At 43.0% G+C, this 24,497-nt stretch overlaps 2 protein-coding genes across 5 annotated transcripts in view; both read left to right on the top strand.

Moving 5' to 3' along the window:
• The window catches only part of afg1lb (AFG1 like ATPase b), a 58,673-nt gene extending 40,064 nt beyond the window's left edge, over positions 1 to 18,609 (top strand). For all 3 annotated transcript variants that reach the window (XM_048250008.1, XM_048250009.1, XM_048250010.1), the window contains 6 exons: positions 13,013 to 13,095; positions 13,445 to 13,515; positions 14,052 to 14,152; positions 16,031 to 16,171; positions 16,494 to 16,607; positions 17,904 to 18,609. In XM_048250008.1, the coding sequence (XP_048105965.1) occupies positions 13,013 to 13,095; positions 13,445 to 13,515; positions 14,052 to 14,152; positions 16,031 to 16,171; positions 16,494 to 16,607; positions 17,904 to 18,041 (648 nt within the window). In that variant the 3' untranslated portion in view covers positions 18,042 to 18,609. The remainder of the gene's footprint in view (positions 1 to 13,012; positions 13,096 to 13,444; positions 13,516 to 14,051; positions 14,153 to 16,030; positions 16,172 to 16,493; positions 16,608 to 17,903) is intronic.
• A 3,470-nt stretch (positions 18,610 to 22,079) lies between these two features.
• Positions 22,080 to 24,497, top strand: part of foxo3b (forkhead box O3b) — a 55,229-nt gene continuing 52,811 nt past the window's right edge. The window contains exons 1-2 of one of the 2 annotated variants that reach the window (XM_048250248.1): positions 22,080 to 22,160; positions 23,548 to 24,308. In XM_048250248.1, the coding sequence (XP_048106205.1) occupies positions 23,754 to 24,308 (555 nt within the window). In that variant the 5' untranslated portion in view covers positions 22,080 to 22,160; positions 23,548 to 23,753. Of the gene's footprint in view, positions 22,161 to 22,782; positions 23,398 to 23,547; positions 24,309 to 24,497 lie in introns of those variants that run through there. The other variant, XM_048250247.1, reaches the window with a different exon arrangement.

Here is a 24,497-nt window from a genome sequence, read left to right as displayed (position 1 = left end):
GTGTGTGTGTGTGTGTGTGTGTGTGTGTGTGTGCATGCGTAGTGTACAGTCACTAAATGTACACATATTAATTTATTGTATGGTCCCCATGAACGGAATTTTACGAAACTTGGCATGCACCCACACACACACACAAACACACACAAACACACACACACACACACACACACACACACACACACAGGTACGCACACACACAAACACACCCACACACGCACACACACATAAAAACACACACACATGCAGGCAAGCAGGCACACACACACACACACAGAGATAAACACATACACACACACACACACACACACCATTATCCCCCACACACACACACTTACAAGCGAACCCACACACATATATACACACACACATACAGACTATATGCACACACTCATTTACATACAGGGGGATTTTACATAGGGGATAGACTAGGAGATGGAGACAAATTGACAAGCGTGGTTTATTTTTGCCGAGAGAATGTGCAGGACTGGGTGGCGGTCATATTTTGTACATCTACAACCCCAAAACAGAAAAAGTTGGGACGTTGTGTAAAATGTGAATAAAAACAGAATGTAATAATCTGCAAATCTCTTAAACTCATATTTGGTTGCAAAAATGACACAGGCAACATATCAAATATTGAAAATGACAAATTTCACTATTTCATGGAAAATATATGTTAATTTTGCATTTGATACCAGCAACATGTTTCATGTTTGGGACGGGGGTAACAAAATGCTGGAAAAGTTGTGTAATGATAAAGAAAACAAAAGGAAGAATGTTTCACAACTTATTAGGGTAACTGGCATTACGATTGGGTTTGAAAAAGAGTATCCCGGAGAGGCAGGGTCTCTTAGAACTAAAGATGTAGGGATATTCATCCCTCTGTGTAAACCTGTGTGCACAAATGATGAAACAATGTCATTTTAATGCTTCTTCACATGAAATTGTGAAGTATTTAGGGAGTTCATCATCTACAGGACATAATATTATTAAAACATTCAGAGAATCCAGAGAAATCTTTGCAAACAAGGGAAAGAGCTGAAAAACACATTGGATGGCCGTGGTGTTTTGGACCTCAGATGGCACTGCATCAACACCAGACCTGTTTCCAGACCTGTCATTGTATGGCCACAGGAAAACCTCTGATAACCATTGTCTATGTGTCCAGTTTGATACTCAATTAAAAAACTGCAGCCAAAATTGTAACAGCAAAAATTGATACAGACATGATACTGAAAATACCACCCTCTTATCTGAGCCTGAGCTTGATTAAAATGGACTGAGGTGACGTGGAAAAAGGTCCTGTGGTTAGACCAATCAAAGTTTGCCATTCTTTTTGGAAATCATGGACTCATTTGGGCGAAAGAGGAGAGGGCTGTTTTTCTGCATTTGTATGGTCTTGTTCAGTCATCTGATCCAGTATATTTTCTTCGACATTTTTTACACAACAGATCACTTCAGCCTTAAAGGGGGACAAAGCGGAGGGTAGGAGAGGTTGAGAGAGAGAGAGTTTTTTTTATTTTTTATTTTTTATTCTTATACTTTCTTATTCTTATACTGTATATAAAGTGATTATTTTGTACTTTGAGAGCAAAGAGCAACCGGAGTCAAATTCCTTGTTTGTATAAATTCCTTGTTTGAAAACCTGGCCAATACATCTGATTCTGGATCTTCTGTCTGTCCCAAACGAAAGGCGTACTGTCTGCAGCTTTGCTATCAGCTGTCAGTTGCCGTAATCGCGCGTGCACGGAAGGTCATTTTGTCTTGTTCTGCGGACATGGTTCAGATGCAGGGTTTCAGCATCTCTTTTCTTTACTGACCAATTATAGAGACCAGCATCTGCAGTTGTCTGGCTGCTCAAAGCAGCAAAGGTTCCATGTATGCTGCTTTCAAAATCTGCCCAAGCAAGCAAAGGCATCTTTGAAGGCTGAATTTGATACACATAGTTTATTAGGATCTACTCCAATATCGTTATGCCACTGAATGATGTCTTAAAAGGATCCACCCTTCTGTTTCAGACTGACCTGCTATTCTGTCTCCGTTCCCATGAATCAGTAGTTCAACATAGAGAGGGGGCTCCAAAGCTGAGACCCAGGTGCAGAAGCCTGTTTGCCCCCACACACAGGAGTCCTGAGGGGCAGAGACGGGTGCAGGACAGGGGTCCTCCCCTGGAGGTGGTGAGAGGAAGGTCCTGGCACAACGAGGGGGCAAATCCCCCAAGATGCTCCTTCCAAAAACCAGAGGGCTGAGGTCATGAGAGGGTGATGGGAACGTTTTAGGAATGTTGCGTGAACCAAACCCCTTTACTGGCAGAAGGCGTTAACAAGGAGAGGGAATATATATAATTAGGCGCAATTAGTGTGTTGCCCGACTCTCTCTCCACACACACACACACACACACACACACACACACACACACACACACACACACACACACACACACACAGTTGTTCCCAAATCCCTGAAAGCATTGACTGAAGAAAGCCAAAACCAACCCCCCACTCACACACCCTCTTCCTTTCTCTCTCTCTCTGTTACACACACACACACAACAACTTTGAAGTAAGAGGTGTCACCCATTACTGCACCACATAAAGGCACTGTTTTAAGCTGTCTTTCCCCTCTCTCTCCACTTTCCTGACAATGCACCCCCCTCTCTTTCTCTCTCTTTCTCTCTTCATTCTCTTGCTGCCACTAGAGTAGCTGTAAGACAGACCCATATGAATATACGACAACTTACGACAACAGACACATACACACTCTGTCTCTCTCACTCACTTACACACACACTCACACCCACCAACACACTCACACACACACACACACATACAGACACACACACGCACATACGCTCACTCTCTCTCACTCACTCACACACACACACAAACACATAGACACACAGACACACACTCAGTCACACACACTCTCCCACACACACACACTCTGCACCCTGCTCTTTCAGCCTAACTACCCCTTCCCACCCCCCTCCTGCCTCTGTGTTCTTTGAGGCTGGAGGTTTTTTGGTCAGTTCTCTTCCCCCCCAAAACAAAAAGCGAGGGATGGACGAGAAAGAATGAGTAGGAGTGAGGGAGAGAAAGAAGACGATGTAGAGATGTTTTCACCAGCCTAATGAGGGAGGGGGGCCTTGTCAGCCCTGGGCTCAGCTAACACCGCCTTTTGTGGACATTCAATGGAAAGGCCCTCTTTGAAAAACTCAAAAGCAACTTTCCCCTTTTTGGAGAAGTAGAGAGAGAGAGGGAGGGAGGGAGAGAGGGAAAGAGAGAGAGAGAAGCCACACTTTTTTTCTGGCGAAACTGCTGTCCAGGAAAGGTCTGGACCATTGACATGCAACAGCTACTCAATGACTTCTCAAATAGAAGGCGAGGCAAAAGAACTGTCTGTGTTAGAAGTTCTCAGCGAATCGGTGTGTTTGTGTGTGTGTGTGAGAGAGAGAGAGAGAGTGTGTGTGTGTGAGAAAGAGAGAGAGAGAGAGAGAGTGTGTGTGTGTGTGAGAGAGAGAGAGAGTGTGTGTGTGTGTGTGTGTGTGTGTGTGAGAGAGAGAGAGAGAAAACATAATATTCTTCTTTACTATTAGCTTAAAGCTTTATGAAATTCCTATTACTACTGTAAATGTAGATAGTTGTAGTTATTTTCATGTGTCAAACTATACAAGTCCATTTTGTTTGTTTTCAAATGCGTTCATTTCATATAAGTTGTTGGAATATTCAGGGCCTTCGCTCTTCAACTTTTGAGTTGAAGAGTGGAAGCTCTGAATTCATAAACTCTATCAAAAATGTTGATATAATTATATTGACAGAAACATGGTGTAAAAGCGATACATTCACTCACTGTCCCCAGGATATAATGAAGTCATGGTGCCCTCGATAAAGTTAAAAAATATCATAAAGGGCAGAACATGGGAGGTATCTTGGTGTGGTATAAAGAAAAATCTTTGCCATCAGATATTACCAATAAAACAGTGTAAATCACACATTTGGTTAAGATTAGATCAAACACTGGGCATAACTGATAAGAGCATATACCTCTGTGCTATCTATATACCCCAGTAGACTCCCCATATTTTGAAGAGGACATTTTTGAAACCCTTCATTCAGAAATTACCTATTTTCAGGCCCAGGAAACATAATTCTAATTGGAGATCTAAATGGATGAACAGGAACTGAACCTGATATTGTTGACCCACAGGGAAACAACCATGTATTTGGCCAGTTTCCCTGTTTACCACACCAACCATCCCCCACCGGAACAACCTTGACTCTGAAATAAACCAAAGTGGCAGGGAGATAGTGCAACTCTGTCGAGCCTTAGGCCTGTACATAGTTAATGGTAGGCTCAGAGGGACTCTTTAGGGAGATACACATACTCCTCAGCTCTTGGATCCAGTGTAGTAGACTATGCAATCACTGACATGGACCTCTCCACTATCAGTGCATTCACTGTCAGAGCAATCTCCCCTTTCAGACCACAGTCAGATCAATGTGTTCTTTAACCTCTCAGGTCAAAAGAGCAACACGAAAAGTGAACCTTGTAATCTATGTGATTCACATCCCACTTACAGATGGGCCCCAGACAGTAGAGACAAGTTCATTATGGCCTTGAACTCACCTGATCTGATAAATGACATATCAACATATGATCAAAACAAATATAACCTTGCAAGTAATGGTGTAAACAAGGCCGTAAAACGATATCAACATGATATTTCATTAAGCAGCTATCAAAGCTGACCTCATAAAGGCAAAAAGCGGAAGCCTTTAAAAAGAAAAAAAAAATCTGACAAATGGTATGATCAAAGAATGCAAGACCATCAGAAAAGACCTGAGAAAATAGCAAATGAAAAACATCGTCAACCAAACAACGCAGCCTTACATTATTCATTATAATGAAATTCTAAACAAATATAAACATACAATTCGAACAAAAACAAAACTACAGCCAAAAAAAGCAACTTGAAGATATTGAGAAAGCCATTAATGAAAATCAATTCTGGGATATGTGGAACAATTTCAACACAAAAGAGCGAGAAGCATTACCCATCCAAAATGGCAACATCTGGAAAGCACACTTTGAAGATTTATACAAAAACATACCAATTAATGACCTCAATTCAGATCAACATTTAATAAAAAAAAACTCCAATCATTAGAAGAAAAAATTAAAACAACCAAAACCCCCTTGACTTTCCAATTACTTAGGAAGAATTAACCACCCAGACAAATGCTCTGGCCAAGGAAAGCTTGTGGTCCAGATAGCATTAAAAATGAAATGCTTAAATGCAGCACCCCAGAGATGCAGGGTGCAGTGTTGAAATTGTTCAACATCATATTACGGTCAGGACATTTTTCCTGACATGTGGTGTAAAGGGCTGATTTCCCCATCCACAAAAAGGGGACAAATCAAACCCCTCTAATTATCGTGGCATATGTGTCAGCAGTTGCCTGGGAAAGCTGTTCTGCAGTATCTTAAACAAGAGAATAGCAGATTTTCTTGATACACATTCCATTCTAAGCAAAAATCAAATTGGCTTCCTTCCAAAACACCGTTACCACCCGATCATGTTTATCGCTCCACACCTTAATTAATAAACATGTTCACCAAACAAAAATGGCAAGATATTTCCTTGTTTCATTGATTTTAAAAAGGCGTTTGATTCTATTTGGCATGAAGGGCTCTATTTTAGACTACTAAATTGTGGGATAGGGGTAAAGTGTATGACCTAATTAAAACCATGTATTTAAATAACAGATGTGCTGTTAAAATTGGAAAAAAATAACCCAATACTTCACCCAAGGGGAGGTGTCCGTCAGGGCTGTAATTTAAGTCCGGCGTTATTTAATATATATATAAACAAACTTGCTATCCAGTTAGAGCAATGTCGGTCCTGGCCTCTCCCTCCTAGATAGAGAGGTGAAGTCTCTATTTTTGCTGATGACTTGGTTCTACTGTCTGCTACTGAAAAAGGTCTACAACTACAGTTAGACATAGTAGAAAAGTACTGTAAGACCTGGGCCCTAGAGATAAACCTAGACAAAACAAATGTAATGATTTTCCAAAAGCGCCCCAAATGCCAAGAAAACAAACACCAATTTAAAATAAACAATTCTATCATCCCCCACACCATGAGTTATACCTACCTAGGTATAACAATGACAGCATCAAGGAGTTTTAATATGGCAGTGAATGCACTTTAAAAAAAAAGCTCAAAGAGCCCCTAAATGCAATTAAAAAAGAAAATTTTATAATCTCAAATTCCAATTAAAATCTGGCTTAAAATATTTGATAGTGTCATCCAGCCCATTTAAGCTGTATGGTAGTGAAGTATGGGGTCCACTCAGTCATCATAGCTATACTCACTGGGACAAACACACAATAGAATCTCTACATGCTGAGTTCTGCAGACACATTCTACAAGTACAGAAAAAAACACCAACAAATGCATGTAGAGCTGAATTAGGTAGATACCCACTAATCATTAACATCAACAAAAGAGCACTCAATTTTCTGAATCACCTTAAATCCAGCCCACAAGACACCCTTCATTCTAAAGCCCTCCAAACCCAAGAGCTGAACCCAGAAAAAAAGTCCCCTATACCAGTTGTTGCAGAGACTAACTGCCTTACCACACACCCACTCTGATCAGTCTCACAACAACACTGTTTTCCAAAACCAATCAGAGTAAAACCAAATTATGAAACAATGTAAAGTAGCCTATTTGGAATATTGGAAAGAAGAAACTAAAAAAATCAAAGTAGATTACAATGCTATCTGTCCCTAAACCGAGAATATAAAATAGCAGAATATCTTAATACTGTCAGAGATAGAAAACAGAGACTGACCCTAACCAAATACAGGCTAAGTGACCACAAATTGGAAATCGAAAAAGGAAGACTCAGAAAATCATGGCAACCAAAAGAACACAGAATATGTGGTTACTGCATGACAGGTGAGGTCGAGACAGAGATGCACTTCCTCCTACAATGTACATCCTTCAATCAAACAAGAAACCTTTTCTTCAACAAATTTAACTCAGAAATTCCTAATTTTAATGAACTTAATGACATATCAAAATTAAAGATATTATTAGGAGAAGGAGATAAAGCATATCTTGCTGCCCAATATGTATCAACATGCCACAATCACCAAATAACCACCAATCACCAAATAAATACACACACAGACACACACACACAGACACATGCAGACAGGTGTGCACACACACACACACACACACACACACACACACACACAACACACATACACAAACACACACACTGCATCATACACTACATTTTACTTTATTTTACCTATTTATTTTATTCCTATGAAAATCTACTGACATGTATGTGTTCAGATTTATTGTATAACTGCTTTGGCAATATAAGTGAGCTTGTCATGCCAATAAAGCATTCTTGAATTGAATTGAATTGAATTGAATTGAGAGAGTGTGTGTGTGTGTGAGACAGAGAGAGAGAGTGTGTGTGTGTGTGTGTGAGAGAGAGACAGTGTGTGTGTGTGTGTGTGTGTGTGTGTGTGAGAGAGAGAGTGTGTGTGTGTGTGTGAGAGAGAGAGAGGTGTGTGTGTGTGTGTGTGTGTGTGTGTGAGAGAGAGAGAGAGAGAGTGTGTGTGTGTGTGTGTGTAAGTGTAAGGGAGAGAGTGAGTGTTTTATCATCACCATTTTTGACCAAAGAAAAACGACCAGTTCATGCTTGACCTATAGTCAGACGTCTGGTCAGTGGTCAGTGTTGAAGTCGGCCTAAGCAGTGTGTTAGTGGGTGGTTTATGTTAGTCATATGAAGCAAGGTTCAAGTTAGTGTTATTGAAGGACCGCTGTGTATTTAGTGCAGTCTGTTTGCATGCATGGTAGAGTCATGAGGTTATGTGAGTGTCATGAAGTAGAGTTAAAGACAAGTTAAGTGCTACCGAATGATTCTTGTGCAATCTGTCCGTCCGTCCGTCTGCGTGGTAGAGACACTGTTGGATGATTATGTCAGTCTCATGAAGGAGCGTTGAAGTTAAGTGGTAACCCAGTGACCTGTGAGTTAATGCACTCCATCTGCATGGAGTATACTGCTGCTGCTGCTGTTGCTGCTGTCTCCCTGATTGCTGATGGGAGGTCAGTGCTTTAACCTCAGAGCAAGTCACAGATGAAGGATAACAACGGGCCTGGACTGACCTACGGTCTGCTCACTCAGGGTGCTCGATTATCTTGATATATCACAGGGTGTTATTATGATGAGAATGATTATCACGATGATCCGAGCGGTCAGGTGTCAGGTGGGTGAGGAAGGAGGGACATATTTTATTTACACCTCTGATCCCCCCCAAGCACACGTCACCAGGAAGTGTGTGTTTGACATTTACATATCCAGCAGTGTTGTACTGAGTAGAATAGTTTTAGATACGGTGAGGATAGACTACAAGCTACAGGACACCAAACCCCTCACTATACGTAAGGCTATGGTCCTGCAGACACCCCTCACTATACTGTCTGTAAGGCTACGGTCCTGCAGACACCCCTCACTATACTGTATGTAAAGCTACTGTCCTGCAGAAACCCCTCACTATAGGCTACTGTCCTGCAGACACCCCTCACTATACTGTATGTAAGGCTACTGTCCTGCACACACCCCTCACTATACTGTATGTAAGGCTACTGTCCTGCAGAAACCCCTCACTATATGTAAGGCTACTGTCCTGCAGACACCCCTCACTATATGTAAGGCTACTGTCCTGCAGAAACTCCTCACTATATGTAAGGCTACTGTCCTGCAGAAACCCCTCACTATATGTAAGGCTACTGTCCTGCAGAAACTCCTCACTATATGTAAGGCTACTGTCCTGCACACACCCAACAGTGGGAGCAGGTGGTACCAATATTTGCTGGTTTATTAACAGGTTGCGGGGGGCAATGTAACACAAATCGGTAGGGTGGCATTTTCCAACACCTACAGGAACATGACGGAGGTTGACTTTGAATGAGAGAAACTCCTTGTCTGTTCGCTGACCCATTTGTGTGTAGCATGGTGTTGTGTGGTTGGAAATAAGCAAAATGATTTTGCTCAGTAATTAAATTGCTATTAGTTCATGTGGGACGGTAGCCTGGAAAATCCAGACCCTGGTAATCTAGAAAGATTAAGGGCCTGGCCACGAACAATGTAATGGCCCAACTCGAAGGGCGGCAACAAGCATGCATTTGAAAATCTCACTGCACGCAACTGGATAACACTAGACCAATGTTTACTCTGAATGATTCCGGACCGGCGACCAATTGGATAACACTCGACCAATGTTTACTGACCTCAAACATTGCAGCTGTCAGTCATCAGTTTAGCTTCGTCTCTGGCCCGCCTATATCAGATACGCCGATTTGATTGGTTCCCCGGGATGCAAGGGGTACAAGTAACGTGCATCATTGCTCATTGCCAGAGTGTCTCGCAGAGACAATTCCATTGTGCTCTCGCGAGAACTGTGGATTTCCAGGGTAGCGGGACGGTATTAACACATTGCATGGTGCATTGTTACACAGATTAGAGCCCAAAGGGTCATTTGAGACCATGTCAATGGCACTCTTTTAAAACATTTAGTACAAGCTGCTCTTAATACATCTGTCTGCTACATATTGAAGAGTTATGAATGTAGCATACTATGCGTGACATTACAGACCCAGACCCTGAACAATTGAAATGAAGCTATTTTCTCTTCAAACTTTTAGTCTCATACGTTGGTGACTGAATGCCCCCATGTCTAGTTCTAATCTCATACGTTGGTGACTTAATGCCCCCATATGTAGTTCTAATCTCATACGTTGGTGACTGAATGCCCCCATGTCTAGTTCTAGTCTCATACGTTGGTGACTGAATGCCCCCATGTCTAGTTCTAGTCTCATACGTTGGGGACTGAATGCCCCCATGTCTAGTTCTAGTCTCATACGTTGGGGACTGAATGCCCCCATGTCTAGTTCTAGTATAGTGGAGTTTTGCAGATGTTTGGCTGATGTGAAAATGACACATGTGAGAGGGATGGAGACCGAGCGAGGGAGAGGAAGAGAGTGGAAGGGAATGAGAGAGCGAGGGAGAGGAAGAGAGTGGAAGGGAATGAGAGAGCGAGGGAGAGGAAGAGAGTAGCGAAGGACAATAGGCGGAAGTGGTGAAGAGTTTGGGTTCCTAACCAGTCTATCAAAAGGCCATAATCACATAATGATCATCGGGAGCGGCCCTATCACCCCTGATTATAAATATCCTCCCATCACTGCCTACACACTGATTGTGCTCTTCCTCTCTGTCCTGCTCAATTTTCAACTCACTCTTTCTCTCTCTCTCTCTCACACTCTCTCTCTCTCGCTCCCTCTCTCTATTGCTCCCTCTCTCTCTCATTGGCTTTTGTCTTCTCCCATCATCTCGCATTCTCTCGTTTTTCTTTTTAGTGGTAGACGATGAGGACAGCTGGTAGATTCCACTGTTGTGTCAGTAATGGGGCCTCTCAGCACCTTCAACTCCACACACACACACCACACTACACACACACACACATACCACACTACACACACACACACACAACACACACACACACACACACACACCACACTACACACACACACACATACCACACTACAAACACACACACACACACACACACACACACATACCACACACACACATACCACACTACACACACACATACCACACTACACACACACACACACACACACACACACACACAGAGTTCCAGAGACGTAAGGCGGCGGAGAGCTTTATAAGATTACTTTAACACAAGCTCATTTTTAGGGATTTGCAGATGGAGACATTATGAATTGATGGTGTGTGATTGCTGATTTGTCTCTGTATGGTTTTGCCGCAGTCTCTCAACCTCCTTTCAATGCCTGGTAGGGTCCAATCAGGTCCACTGAACTACGCCCAGTACTGTGATGCATTCTGAAATCCCATTGGTGCTACGATTACAATTTATCATTTTGTAATAAATGTTCTCGTTTCAACAAACACACATTATTAAACCTGTTGTTTGAGTACAAAGGTGACACAGTTTATTGCTTTTATATGGTGATCACTGGATCATGACCTTTAATGAGTGACCAAGAGTAGACCCAGGCTATAACACAGGTTTTAGCCACCTTACCTTTAATGAGTGTCCCAGAGTATGCCCAGGGTTTTAGCCACTAACCCTTTAAGGAGTGACCCAACAGGCCCAGGCCATGACACAGGTGTCAGAGCAGCACGCAGAGGAGGGGAGGGGAGGGGCAGAGACAAAGACTGGCATCTAGAACAGCAGCAGCACCCTGCTCGTCACAGCGGTTGCCGTGGCGTCTGTTGAAGCAGAGACGTCGTTGAGGTCATCAGGGTTGATGATGAAGAGACTGGTTTCTTTCTCTGTCTCTCTCTCCCTCCCCCACATTGTTTCTCTCTCCCTCCCTCTCGATCCCTCTATCATACCCCATCTCTCTTTCCCTCTCTCTTTCTCTATGTCTCTCTATCCCTCTCTCTCTCTCTCTCTCTGTCTCTCTATCCCTCTCTCTTTCTCTATGTCTCTCTACCCCTCTCTCTCTCTCTCTCTGTCTCTCTCTATCCCTCTCTCTCTCTGGGTCTTTTTGTTCTGCGCTGCTCGCTGTTTGGCAGCCTGTTATTACCTGTGATTCAACCAATTGGCTTGGACGCATAACCCCCTGAGCTCCGGAGAGAAAAGTTGACAGCACTGAAGAATCGGGATGGGGTGGGGGGGATGGGGGGCAGAGTGATGGAGAGAATATCTTCTCTTCCTCCTACTGTGTAGTGATTGCTAATTATTCCCCGTTGAAGGGGGAGGGAGATGGTACAGATTGGAGGAGAAAAAAGAAACTTGAACGGAACTTGATTTCATAACTCACTGGAGCATGTCTGGAGCCTCCAGACGTCGGAGATAATACGCCGGTTATCATATAGCACATACACTAATGGGCCAGTTATCATATAGCGTACATTAATGGGCATATTGGAAAGTTTAGAGAACTCTGGTGTTATACCTGAGGGTTTCTTTTGTACTTTACTGCTCTCTGTAGAATCCACTGTTAAGCTGCTGCACATGTAGATGTTAACACCTTTCCTTAGTGTTTTATTGATTGATAGATAGATAGATAGATAGATAGATAGACATACATACATACATACATACATACATACATACTTTATTGATCCCCAAGGGGAAATTCAAGCTATTGAACTACCCTATTGAAGCTGTGATGATTCCAAGATATGTTGGTAACACTTTACTTGACAGTATCGACATAAGAGTGACATGACACTGTCATGAACACATGATACTGTCATGACATATGAACCCTAATCCTAACTCTAACCCTAAACCTAATCCTAATCCTAACTTGTAATGACACTTAATGACAGAAGCGTTGTCATAAAATTTTATGACTTGTTTATGACACATTCATGACAGTGTCATGTCACTCTTATGTCGACACTGTCAAGTAAAGTGTAACCGATATGTTTGAAAGATGAAACCTGACTTAAAGGACAATGACATGGCATAAAAAATATCATATCTTGGGACCATATATTGTAAATGAACAAACACAGATATCATAAGCTGCTTTCAGACACATCCTTCACAGTATATGCTGATCTTTATCAAACGGAGGTCCAACCCTTCAGCTGATTCAGATATGATGCTAACATCTGGACATTATGTGTGAATGACACCGACGCACATTAACAAAATCTCTGCGTGGTTGAACAGAATGAACGTGGTTGAACACGCAATGAACAGAATCTCCGCATGTTCTTCGCTTCGTTCAGACGTGAGCTCATTTACATAATGTCCGGAGGGGAGTAGTGTAAGAGCAGGCTAAGTTCGGAGTTCCAAATGTCCGGTTATGTTGTTCAGATATACGACCCAACCACTTGACATCCGCAGAACATGCAGACTTACACCTATGTCTGAAAGCAGTAATGTGTGTGTGTGTGTGTGTGTGTTTGTGTGTGTATAGGAGCACTGCCAAACAACCTGCTTAGACTCGGGAATGGACTACAGGAAGAGGGAGATGCCTGCAGCAGGAGTACTGTACTACCTGTAAGGGTCTTACACACACACACACACATACTCACCTCACACACATACAACCTCTCTCTCTCTCTCTCTCTCTCTCTCTCACACACACACACACAGCCACAAATATATCTTAGCTATTGTGCTCTCAACTCAGGGTCCTGTACTATTGTCAGGCACCAATGTTTTTTTTTATTTATTTTTTTTAATCAATGATGCATGTGTATAGAAACTGTTGTGCATGCTGTACTTGGCCCAGGATCCTACCAAATATTGTACACACACACACACACACATTAATAGCCCCTTGTTAATTTGACATGGTCAATAGCCCTTCCTGTGTGTGTGTGTGTGTGTGTGTGTGTGTGTGCAGGACGACCGAACCTGGAGCGGAGAGGGCAGTGGATCATCTGTTCCATGAGCTGGCCCAGGGACAAAATGACTGTATGCTCACACACACACTGACAAAATGACTGTATGCTCCTAACTTCATCTTCATCAACACTCTTTTATCTGCCAAGGGGGCATAGTTGGGGGTGGGGGTAGAAGGGGTGGGGTGTGTGTGGGGGGTATGTCTGCCTGAAAGACCAAATACTAATTGAACAACAGCAGAGCTCAGCTATTTAGCACAGGGTCCTTGGTCTGGAGTGAGTGTGCGCCTCTGTTTGTGCCTCTGTGTGTGTGTGTGTGTGTGTGTGTGTGTGTGTGTGTGTGTGTGTGTGTGTCTATCTGGGATTGGGCCATGTAGAGGCCCTGAAGTGGCTTTCAATGTATCAGTGTTTAGTGTGAATTATGTTTCAGTTCTGCAGTAGGCCACACACACACACACACACACACACACACACACACACACACACACACACACACACACACACACACACACACATCATGTTTCCATTTGTGTCAGTCTTTTACATATTCAAGGCAAAAGACCCAAATGCAATGACTTTGTGTTGTGTGTGTGTACCATGTTGTTATAGTTACCCGCCCGCGGGTCCTGACGGTTCTGGGAAGAAAGCTTCACCTGAGCAGAACGTGTGGCTCCATCGCTGACTGCACTTTCCAGGAGCTGTGTGATCAGGTGAGCACACCAACTGATAAATAATCATTACAACAAAACATCCATATGTCTGTCTGTCTGTCTGTCTGTATTCTTATCTATCTATCTATATTCTTATCTATCTATCCATCTATCTATCTATCTTTTTATCTATCTATCTATATTCTTATCTATCTATCAATCTATCTATCTTCTTATCTATCTATCTATCTATCTTCTTATCTATCTACCTATATTCTTATCTATCTATCTATCTATCTATCTATCTATCTATCCATCTATCTATCTATCTTTTTATCTATCTATCTATATTCTTATCTATCTATCTATATTCTTATCTATCTATCCATCTATCTATCTATCTATCCATCTATCTATCTATCTTTTTATCTATCTATCTATACTCTTATCTATCTATCTATCTATCTATCTATCTTCTTATCTATCTATCTATCTATCTATCTATCTTCTTATCTATCTACCTTTATTCTTATTTATCTATCTATCTATCTATCTATCTATCTATCTTTTTATCTGTCTATCTATCTATCTTCTTATCTATCTACCTATATTCTTATCTATCTATCTATCTATCTATCTATCTATCTATCTATCCATCTATCTATCTTTTTATCTATCTATCTATCTATCTTCTTATCTATCTATCTATCTATCTATCTATCTATCTATCTATCTTCGTATCTATCTATCTATCTATTTATCTATCTATCTATCTATCTATCTATCTATCTATCTATTCATCCATCTCTCTGTCTGTCTGCATTTCCCATGAGCTTTGTAAAAGCATGAGTGGGAAAAACATTTCCTTTGTATCATCACTCTCTCCTTTTTATCTGTGTCTCTGTCTCTACATCTCAGAAATCCGATGAAAAAAAACCTCTTAAAGGATAATTCCGGTATTTAGCACTTTGAGTCCCTTTTCTGGTTTGTTTTGGATGAACTAGAGTGGTGGAGACCAACATTTTGACGATGGGTCCTGTCTCGGTGAGTTGCACAGTTTTGAAAACGAATGTTAAGGGTTGTTTTAAGGATATGATATGCAGCCACTCTGAAGCAGTAAAGGCGATTCAAAACGAGTCAGAAAAGTTGAGACAGAAAAGGGACTCAAAGTTAGCTTCTCAATGAGACGTGGTCTGGGAACCAAACGTTAATTTTCTCAGATTTGAAAAAAATGCCCAGATCCGTTTATTGGGTGCCACGGATGTCTATCAAATGCGTCTGTCCATAGCTCATCATCGTCTTGCTTTCCCCCCTGTTCTGTAATTGGTTCCCTATCTCAGGCGAAAATTTGCTCCATGGTCTCCAGGCTGCCTTAGCAGCGTGAATCAAATAGCGCGCAAGGCAGCATGGGAACACCCAGGCTAACTCAAAGTGCTAAATACCGGAATTATCCTTTAAGGTTTTGTGAATGTCGGGAATACTATACAGAATACTAATGATGTAAAGATGATGACAACCTAACAGAATACTGACAATGTCGGAATCCTATACAGAATACTGACAATGTAAAGATGATGACAACCTAACAATAATGAAAAGTAGAAATAATAGAGTAATTAGGGGGAACAAGGTCAAGTCACTGTTTAATGATTATTATTACTTAATTATGAGTATTATAATTATAATGACAATTAAAGTTGTAATTATTTAATAACAATACCTAACAACAATGAATGTTGTACCAAATTAATTATTGACAAAAAGGAAATAGTATACACAGCTATAATGCCGTATTTGTGGAGTTCTGGCACTTGTTGCTTTACTTTCCACACATGTTGAGTATGACTGACAACTTCACTACCTCCCCTTTAATCTGTATACTTTTATCTTTCATTGTAACATTGTGTGTGTGTGTGTGTGTGTGTGTGCATGCTGTAGCCTTTAGGTGCCAGTGACTACCTGGAGATTTCCAGGGTGTTTGACACCGTCTTTATCCGGAACATTCCCAGACTCTCTCTGAGAATGAAGGACCAAGCACGCCGCCTCACCACACTAATAGACAACTTCTATGACCAGAAGGTAAGCACACACACACACACTCACAATCACACACACACACACGCATGCACACACACATTCACACTTACACTCACATATTTTCACACAGACACACACACACTCATACACACTCACTTATGCACACATACACGCACACATACACAACTTCTGTAATGTACCCTGTCCTGTGTCACTGTTCTTTCATGTTTGTTTTGCCCCCTTCTCTCTCCCTCTCTGCCACCCTCTCTCTCTCCCTCTTTTTTTCTCTCTCTCTGTCTCTCTCTCTCTCTCTCTTTCTCTCTCTCTCTCCCTCTCCCTCCCTATTTCTCCCTGTCTGTGGAAGGTGAGGGTGGTGGTTCTTGCGGAAGCTCCTCTGGAGTCTCTCTTTGACCAAGGCCCTCTGGTCGGGGACGAGGAGAGAGATCGCGTGCTACTGGATGACCTGGGCCTTACACAGGTGAGACACACACACACACACACACACACACACACACACAAACACACACACATATTTACATGCACACACTCTCTCCCCCTGATGATTTAATGGCTGCTATTTATGTACTCTTGTGCTCACACCAGCTGTTGTGATGTGCTATGTCTCTAGTTAGCATTGGACTCATTAGCGCTATGTCTCTAGTTAGCATTGGACTCGATTAGATTATGGGTCGGGAACCTGGGGCTCGTGAGCCACCAGTGGCTCTTTTGCTGCATGGCTGGGGCTCTCGGACGAAATGTGTTGGCGAAAGATGGACAACATTTTTTAAATGACAAGGCTTCGTAGCTTGCACAATATTGTTACATTAGCGGTTCGTTGCCATGTCAATATCAAACAAAATCACCGATTTCCCTCCATTTCAGTCAACAAGAACACTTTACTTGTTATTGTTGATGTGTGCGCTTGCTGTAGGCTAGATAAGGAAAATGTCACAAAGGAAACGTCAGCGAGCATAGCTTGCAAGCGAGCACAAGTGGGCTGAAATGGGAAAGTTTCCATCCGAAGACTGATTCTGAAAACGCAAAATGAACTGCCGGTTATATATCGCGCACTGCAACGAGTTAGTATTGCTGTGCTAACCCTGTTCGGTTCCACTTGCATGTGAGAAATCTCTCTCAGATATAAAAAATATAAAGACAAACCTGCGCTCACGTTTAAGGGCAATTCCGCGCAAAACTGTAGTTGGCATTATGGATATGGCAGTTTTGTGTGGAATTGCCCTTAAATGATGACAGCCTCAATTCTTGCATGAATATGAGCCAGTCAGACTACAAGGCCATCACCAAATCTAATCTCTAGTAGGCCTAATGTTCAATTTCGCCAATGACATGTCAACGAAATTGAGTGTTTTGTTGTTAACTATGATGTTACTTTGCATACCAAAGGACACTGGGGAAATAGGGGGTGGTGTTTAGCCCATGGGAAGCCTAAAGGCCTATACTTCTGTCAATCCACTTTACATTTCAAGTTACTTGCACATTACTTTTAAAAATAGTAGAAAATGTATTAAAAAAGCCTCTGTTAAATGAAAGTAACTGCAAGTTAAATATCAAAAGTTTTTATGTGGCTCTTCTGAGATTAAAAACCTGCATTAGATAAAGAGGGTCATGATCCAAGTGTTTAGTTTAACTACGAGTGTGAAGGTGCAGAGTGTATTTATAAAGCATTGCTAAAAGCTGGGTTGATGTTAACAAATGTTAACTCTGTGTGTGTGTGTGTGTGTGTGTGTGTGTGTGTGTGTGTGTGTGTTTGCAGGATGCCGGGGACCGTCTCTCCTTATTCACGGGTGAAGAGGAGATCTTTGCGTTTCGGAGGACCATTTCAAGACTGACCGAAATGCAGACAGAACAGTACTGGCTTCAAGGAGATCGCAGACCTGACAAGATGAAATGATCCGTTGAGTCGACCATGACGTTCCCTCACACTACCTCTACTTCTTGCTGAAATTAAACTCAGAATTACGTGTGAATGCATGCAAATCAGAGTCCATGTATTAATATTGTAGGAGGGACTTTAACTCCTTCTGACTAAAATGGATGATCATGGACATCTCCTGCCTCATTTTTACATTGTACCCTTCAAATATTAGGAATGCTGCCTTCATACAAAGATAAACAGCACCACCTTGTGGTTAACTGAATGTGGTCAATGTCAGTAACACCCCCTGGGCAAGTGTCACAGCCTTTTAAACTCTTTTTGTAGCCAGTCAAGAGTCTTTTCTTTCTTGTTTTGGGGATTTTTTTCCTGTTCCATACTGTTCTGTTTCTTTGACCTCTCCTATTTGCTGCTATAATAATCTATAGGTAAATCTATAGCGTTTAATGATCCTTAAAGGCACAGTCAGTGATTGTGCAGGAAGTTGTGTTTGTGTATGTTTAGATCTAAATGTATTACCAGATGCTTTTGTCCAAAACAACATACATGATATTTTAATAAAGGATCAAACGAAACGTCAGTATTCCCAGAGAAACTTCATGCATGGTTTTGTTTTTTGTTCGGTGGACCGGCTGCCAGCACTTTCTTTGTTTCCAGTTTTCGGAGCCTGGGCTGCTTACAGCCTAGAGACTGGGTTTTACAGTGTAGGCCTACTCACGGAATTGGCAGCTAATGGTCATGAGGAGATGATTGGTGAATTTGACAAAAATGTTAGGGCTTGAAATTGTATACGATCACTGACTCGACCTTTAAGTCTGGCCACTGTGAGTTTCTTGGCAAAACCAACTCGTTTTAGTAGGGAAACCATTGTGGATTTGACGTGTGTGAAGTGTACATTTGCTTATTGAGGATCTGAAGACAGTCTACGGGACTTCAAACTGCATCAGCTTTGTTTGGGGATAGATGTTCTTTATGAACTTCTGACACATCCTTGAATGTTTAAGCAAACTAAACTAATTAACTAATACACTAATTAAGCAGACTAACTAATAAACTAAATGAGTGAACACAGGTGTACCACAGGCGCATCATGATGATCATCTGAGTAGAACCAGAGACTTTCTAACGAGGAGACAGCACTCAAAAAATCCCCCATAGAAATATATGGGGTCAGTTCGTAATGTGTCGCTGTTACAGTGTACCTACCTAATTAGGTACAGTGGTACAACCTGTGTAACAACATGTACTATCAGGTACTATCATTGTACTTGCATTATGTATTTGTGGGTACCTACATATAGTTGTTACATTGTAATACTGAGTGCTTTTACAAAACTTTGCCAATTTGCCTAAATTTTCATCAGAGGCAAAGAGCCTCTGATGTTAGTAGACCTTTTCCAAGACATCGAAGACACAACATACATGTCATATGTACATGTAAGTAATAACTGGTACACTTAATAGGTTTATTCCACTGTATCAAAGAGTAACAAGGTTGTAGCAGCACAGCTGTTACATGTACACTGAAGACAATGAGGCCTTGACTGGGGCTAAGAATGGTTTGTATATCAAATCTATCATGACCAGATTTACCCCATCCAGCAGGTCTCAGGTCAGCTCTTTGCCTATAATGAAAATTTAGGCAAATTGGCAAAGTGAATAGGCTACATCGTGCCAATCGTGTGGTATGTTGTAAATACATCGTGCCAATCATGTGTTGTGATCTCGCAGCTGGAGCGAGGGTTGGTGTGTCTTGATTCGTGATCGCCTTGCGCTCACGCAGTTCTGCCCGAAATAGATGCCTGATAAGTGCCCAAAAAGCGTTACAATATGGCCGCCGATTGGAGGGACTTGCCAAAAAGGACTTTGGTATAACTCTAGGCGTACATATTTCCGTTCAGTGGCTCACGTTGATGAATGCGCTAATTCCCAACAGTAGGTGGCAGCAGAGAACTGCGCCACAGTGCACAGCCTGTGGCCACGTGCGCAAGATATTTTTGTTTTGATTCATGACGTCAGAAAGCAGCTGCCGCTTTGACGTGAGCGCGGTGAAACTGCATCTGAACAGCAGAATATAGGTTTATTAGGGACATGGGGGCTGAATATAGAGATATCCATGGTTTATTAGGGACATGGGGGCTGAATGTAGTGATCTCTATGGTTTCTTTCCAAGTCCTTCTCCTTCCTCTCCAGTGTCTTCTCAAGTCCGTATACCCTTATTTTTGGCAGCCTCTGTTAATGGTTGCCAGTGCAAACACAAGTCCCTAGCGAAACTCCTTTTACTGAGTTGGCTACTCACGTCCGAGAGACAGAGAGCAACCACGTCATTAGTCCCCAGTTTCGGGTGGGTCGCACGCTTACTGGGAAAACACCAGTCCCACACAGAATGGTACTGTTTGTCTTTGAGAGGGATAGAATGCACAGCACGCTGTGTATATTGCTCCGAGCAGGTCAGGCCACGATGAATCATTAGATAAAGCTCCGCTTTGGCACCGGGAAGGAAGACTGCACAAACTGCCGATGAAGACGTCTCTGCAGCCGGATTGTAGACATGGCATACACATGCCAAGACACAATAACACGCAGCGCGACAACATAACGGAATAAAGTCAGATGGAACGTTATGCATATAAGCATATAGAGCAACACTGGAGAAGCCTGTGGATGCGACCTGTAGTAAAGAGAGGCATCTTAACCACATCCATGATCCACATCCAACTGCTATATTTTGATGCTGCGCTTTGGTTGGCCTACAAAGCACAAGGCTACCTTGCTTCAGTGCAAGACTCTAGCTGACAACATGCCAAATTCCCATAACATGCAGTTAAATTAGAAACATTCCATCCTGCAGGTTACGTAGGCTACAATCCATAATAGTCTAGCAAAGCGTCGAACACACTGGGTTGGGTCTTTAGGCATAACAATGATGAATGATTTCTAGTTACAAAGTCAAAGTCTGTTGTAAATTGCATAGCCTACGTTCCAATGTTGTCTCATGTTTTCAGACCAAGCGTGTGGGCTTAGGCTACCTCTTGAAAATACTGGATCGATAGACGTCGTATTCTGACGTAGCAGTTGGACCGTGGAGACCGTGGTTGGACCGTGGAGACCCCCAACACACACACACACACACACACATACACAAAGACGGCCTTGACCATAACTCTGTGCATGTTGACATACATGCTGAGTCCGCCATTCTTCATGGCTCGGACAGAACAAAGAGGCGGTGACGAGGAGGGGGTATGGACCGCGGCGCGGAGCAGCTAGGCGCAGGTGCAGAGGGGTGGCCAGAGAGCGCCACAGCAAGATCCTTGTCTTCCCGCTATCAGTGGCCAGACTCCACGGGAATGAGTGGAATGTGGTGCGTAAATAACGGACACCGATGCGGTCATAAATGACTGAATCATAAATACAATGACTGGCCTTGCACAGGCCTGTGAGCATCACATTCAACTGCAATACAATTAGCAGGGATCTAGTTAGGATCTGGCCACTGTTCAAGCAAAACATTGCGGATACATTGTGGATTGTAAACACGACAGGATAATATCGCAGTTTTATCAAAGGTGTTGTGGGCTCTATGGCTCATTTATCCCGTGGCAACTCTTGAACCTTTTAGAGACTTCCAATACAAGGTCCACACTGAATAAAGCCAGTGATAACGCAGGATAGGCCTCACACATATTTGAATCCCTACCCGGATTATATCTCATAGACTTGGGACAAGGCTAAATACATTCCGTCACATCGCGTATTTGCATGCATTACTTTACACATTAAACAGTAGGCTTTGGGGGGCACACTCAAGGTCTCTGTCTTGTCCGCACCAGTGGAGAAACACCTTCCAGCGAACAAAGACCTAGAGATGTTTTGGTACAGTGTGAGAAGTAGGGTGGGGGTGGTGCGCATATCCTACAAAGGATGGAGGGAGAGAGCGGAGGAGGAGAGACGCCACGCACTTCGCCAAGATTTCAGAGTGAGCGGAATGACGTCATATGTTTGAGGGAAGTCACACTGGCCTGAAGGGGCGTGGCCGGTGTACACTAAGTGACAGCCTCCAACAGCTGTTAAAGGGCCAAGGACCGTGTACGACTGCATTGCACATGGAATAGACTCTTAATTGTAGTCAGACAGGTAAGCCAAAACTTGTATAATGCTTGCTGAGCATTATTGAAAGAGAAGAGATGTATGTTACACCAGATATATATATGCACTGCATTTAGATAGATAGATAGATAGATATATAGATAGATAGATACTTTATTGATCCCCAAGGGGAAATTCAATTAAATTTAATGCATGGCCACTATTTTTTTCATAGTTTGGTAACCTGATATAGTTCATATGTTAAGTCATATCTTAATACCTAACCATTTGTACAATAGCCTTGAACTGAGAATGCGCTACTGGAACAGATTATAGGCTACTCTGGCATGTAGTATATATGTTATAAAGTCTATGCTTTCAATGTTTCACTGCAATTTGAAGTAAATGTTTACGAAATGTCAGTCACTAAACTTAAACAAATCTCTAACTTGTCAAAACACTGCTGTTTGCTGAATAATACCCTGAATAAAATTGCAATACCCTGAATAAAATTGCAATCCGATGACAAGCTGATGACATTCCCTTCCAAAACCTATAGTTGCCCTAGTGGCTTGTCTAGACATGTCTAGGCAACCCCGGTCAGGTCTGTCTTGTACTGGCCCTTTAAAAGGCGATCCCTGTCACGGAATCCAGGGGGTAGGTCTACCGAGCGGGGTTAGGCTCCGTCTCTGGTTTCTGCCTCTCTATCAGCGCAGTAACTTTGTGCTTGTTGAACGCTGTCAGGAGAACGGAATGTGTAGTAGTAGGTTAAGCTCCTTAGACACAAACGGGTAGACTTTGCGTGCGTGCTATTTTCTCTTATTTGTCCAACTGACGACTGGGATACACTAATATAGACTTGAATTAGGGAGAAGATCCCTCTTTTCGCCAGTTTGGCTACTATCGTCTCTTTTCTAAAAGCGACACGGTGACAGCAAAGTGCAATGGGCCATCGCGAATAAAAGAACTTGCGAGGACGGCAGCGGTGACAGCGACTTTTGAGCAAGAACTGAGAGGTGATTTCTGCTGGTTTTACGGGAGATCAGACACGGCTCTCGGGTCTTTCCCCCACCCCCCTTTCTTCCCGTGGACTGCAATTTTGACAGCTGGCTATTGATTGCGCGACGGGGATGCGTTTGTTGCGTGACGCCAGATCACTTTCTTCTCGGCAGCACCGAAGCTGTCGCTTACAGTAGCCTAGTAGGCTTTTACATCACTGCGACGTGATTGCAGCACAATTGATCTCGGTGCACAGCCGTGGAATCCAGGCGGTCGAGAGTGAATGGTGTGTAGCTTAGACCTTTAACAGAGGCAATGTAAACACTTGTGTTCGTTTGTTCCTTCTAGTTGTCATTGTGTTTCTTATCCACATGTTGAGTGGTAGTGTATTTTAAACTGACATTTAGACCTGAGTGTTGTTGTTTTTTTAATGCAGGAGAGAGTGTTTAATCAACGTTTTGGATTGACTGAAGGCTACTAACGTTGAGGAGCGCAATACTGCAGTGTTGGACAGGGGAAGACCCGCATATTGATGGAATGCGCCTGTAACAGTCCGACTCCAGCTCTTTCCTGACTCAATCACAAATCAGACAAGGCAGTGAGTGGGACACACACACAAACACACACACACAGGTCAAGGCGATGGCGGACCCGACAGCCCCGGACTCGATTCCGACGCTTGATGTCGTTATCGACCCGGATTTCGAGCCCCAGAAGCGGCCAAGATCATGTACCTGGCCCCTGCCGGAGTCCAACGCGGCCAAACCAGAGGTGACGGACACAGACATTATTCCGGAGGAAGAGGATGATGAAGAGGACAGCGCAATGACCATCAACAATGACTCCAGCATGCTCGAGGAGGAGCAGGGCAGCCCAGGTCTGGTAGCCGACGGATTGCACTCAGCAGCCGCTCAGGAAAGCGGAGGCTCTCCGCTCCCATCACTCTCACCAGGTGGCGCGGGCAGTGGCAAATCCACTGGGGTCGTGAGCGCCCCGGGCAGCCAGCAACAGACGCCCCGAAAGTCCTCTTCTCGCCGAAACGCGTGGGGCAATTTGTCCTACGCGGACCTCATCACTAAAGCCATAGAGAGCGCCCCCGACAAGAGACTCACCCTATCCCAAATCTACGACTGGATGGTGCGAAGTGTCCCATACTTCAAAGACAAGGGAGACAGCAACAGCTCTGCTGGGTGGAAGGTAGGCTAAGTGTGAGAACAAGTGTGGTGCATGTGTGTGTGTGCGTGTGTGTGTGGCGAGAGAGGGGACGCATGCTTGCTTGTTTGTATACCCGCTACCTCGTCATCACAACAAAACAATAACAATAACAATAACAGAGCCCATGTGGCGTTTTGGAAGGTTTGTGTGCGTGCGCGCGAGCTCTCGGGG

Source organism: Alosa alosa, chromosome 8 (assembly GCF_017589495.1).
Source record: "Alosa alosa isolate M-15738 ecotype Scorff River chromosome 8, AALO_Geno_1.1, whole genome shotgun sequence".
Taxonomy (NCBI): Eukaryota; Metazoa; Chordata; class Actinopteri; order Clupeiformes; family Clupeidae; genus Alosa; species Alosa alosa.
This window is presented reverse-complemented; position numbering and strand designations above follow the sequence as displayed.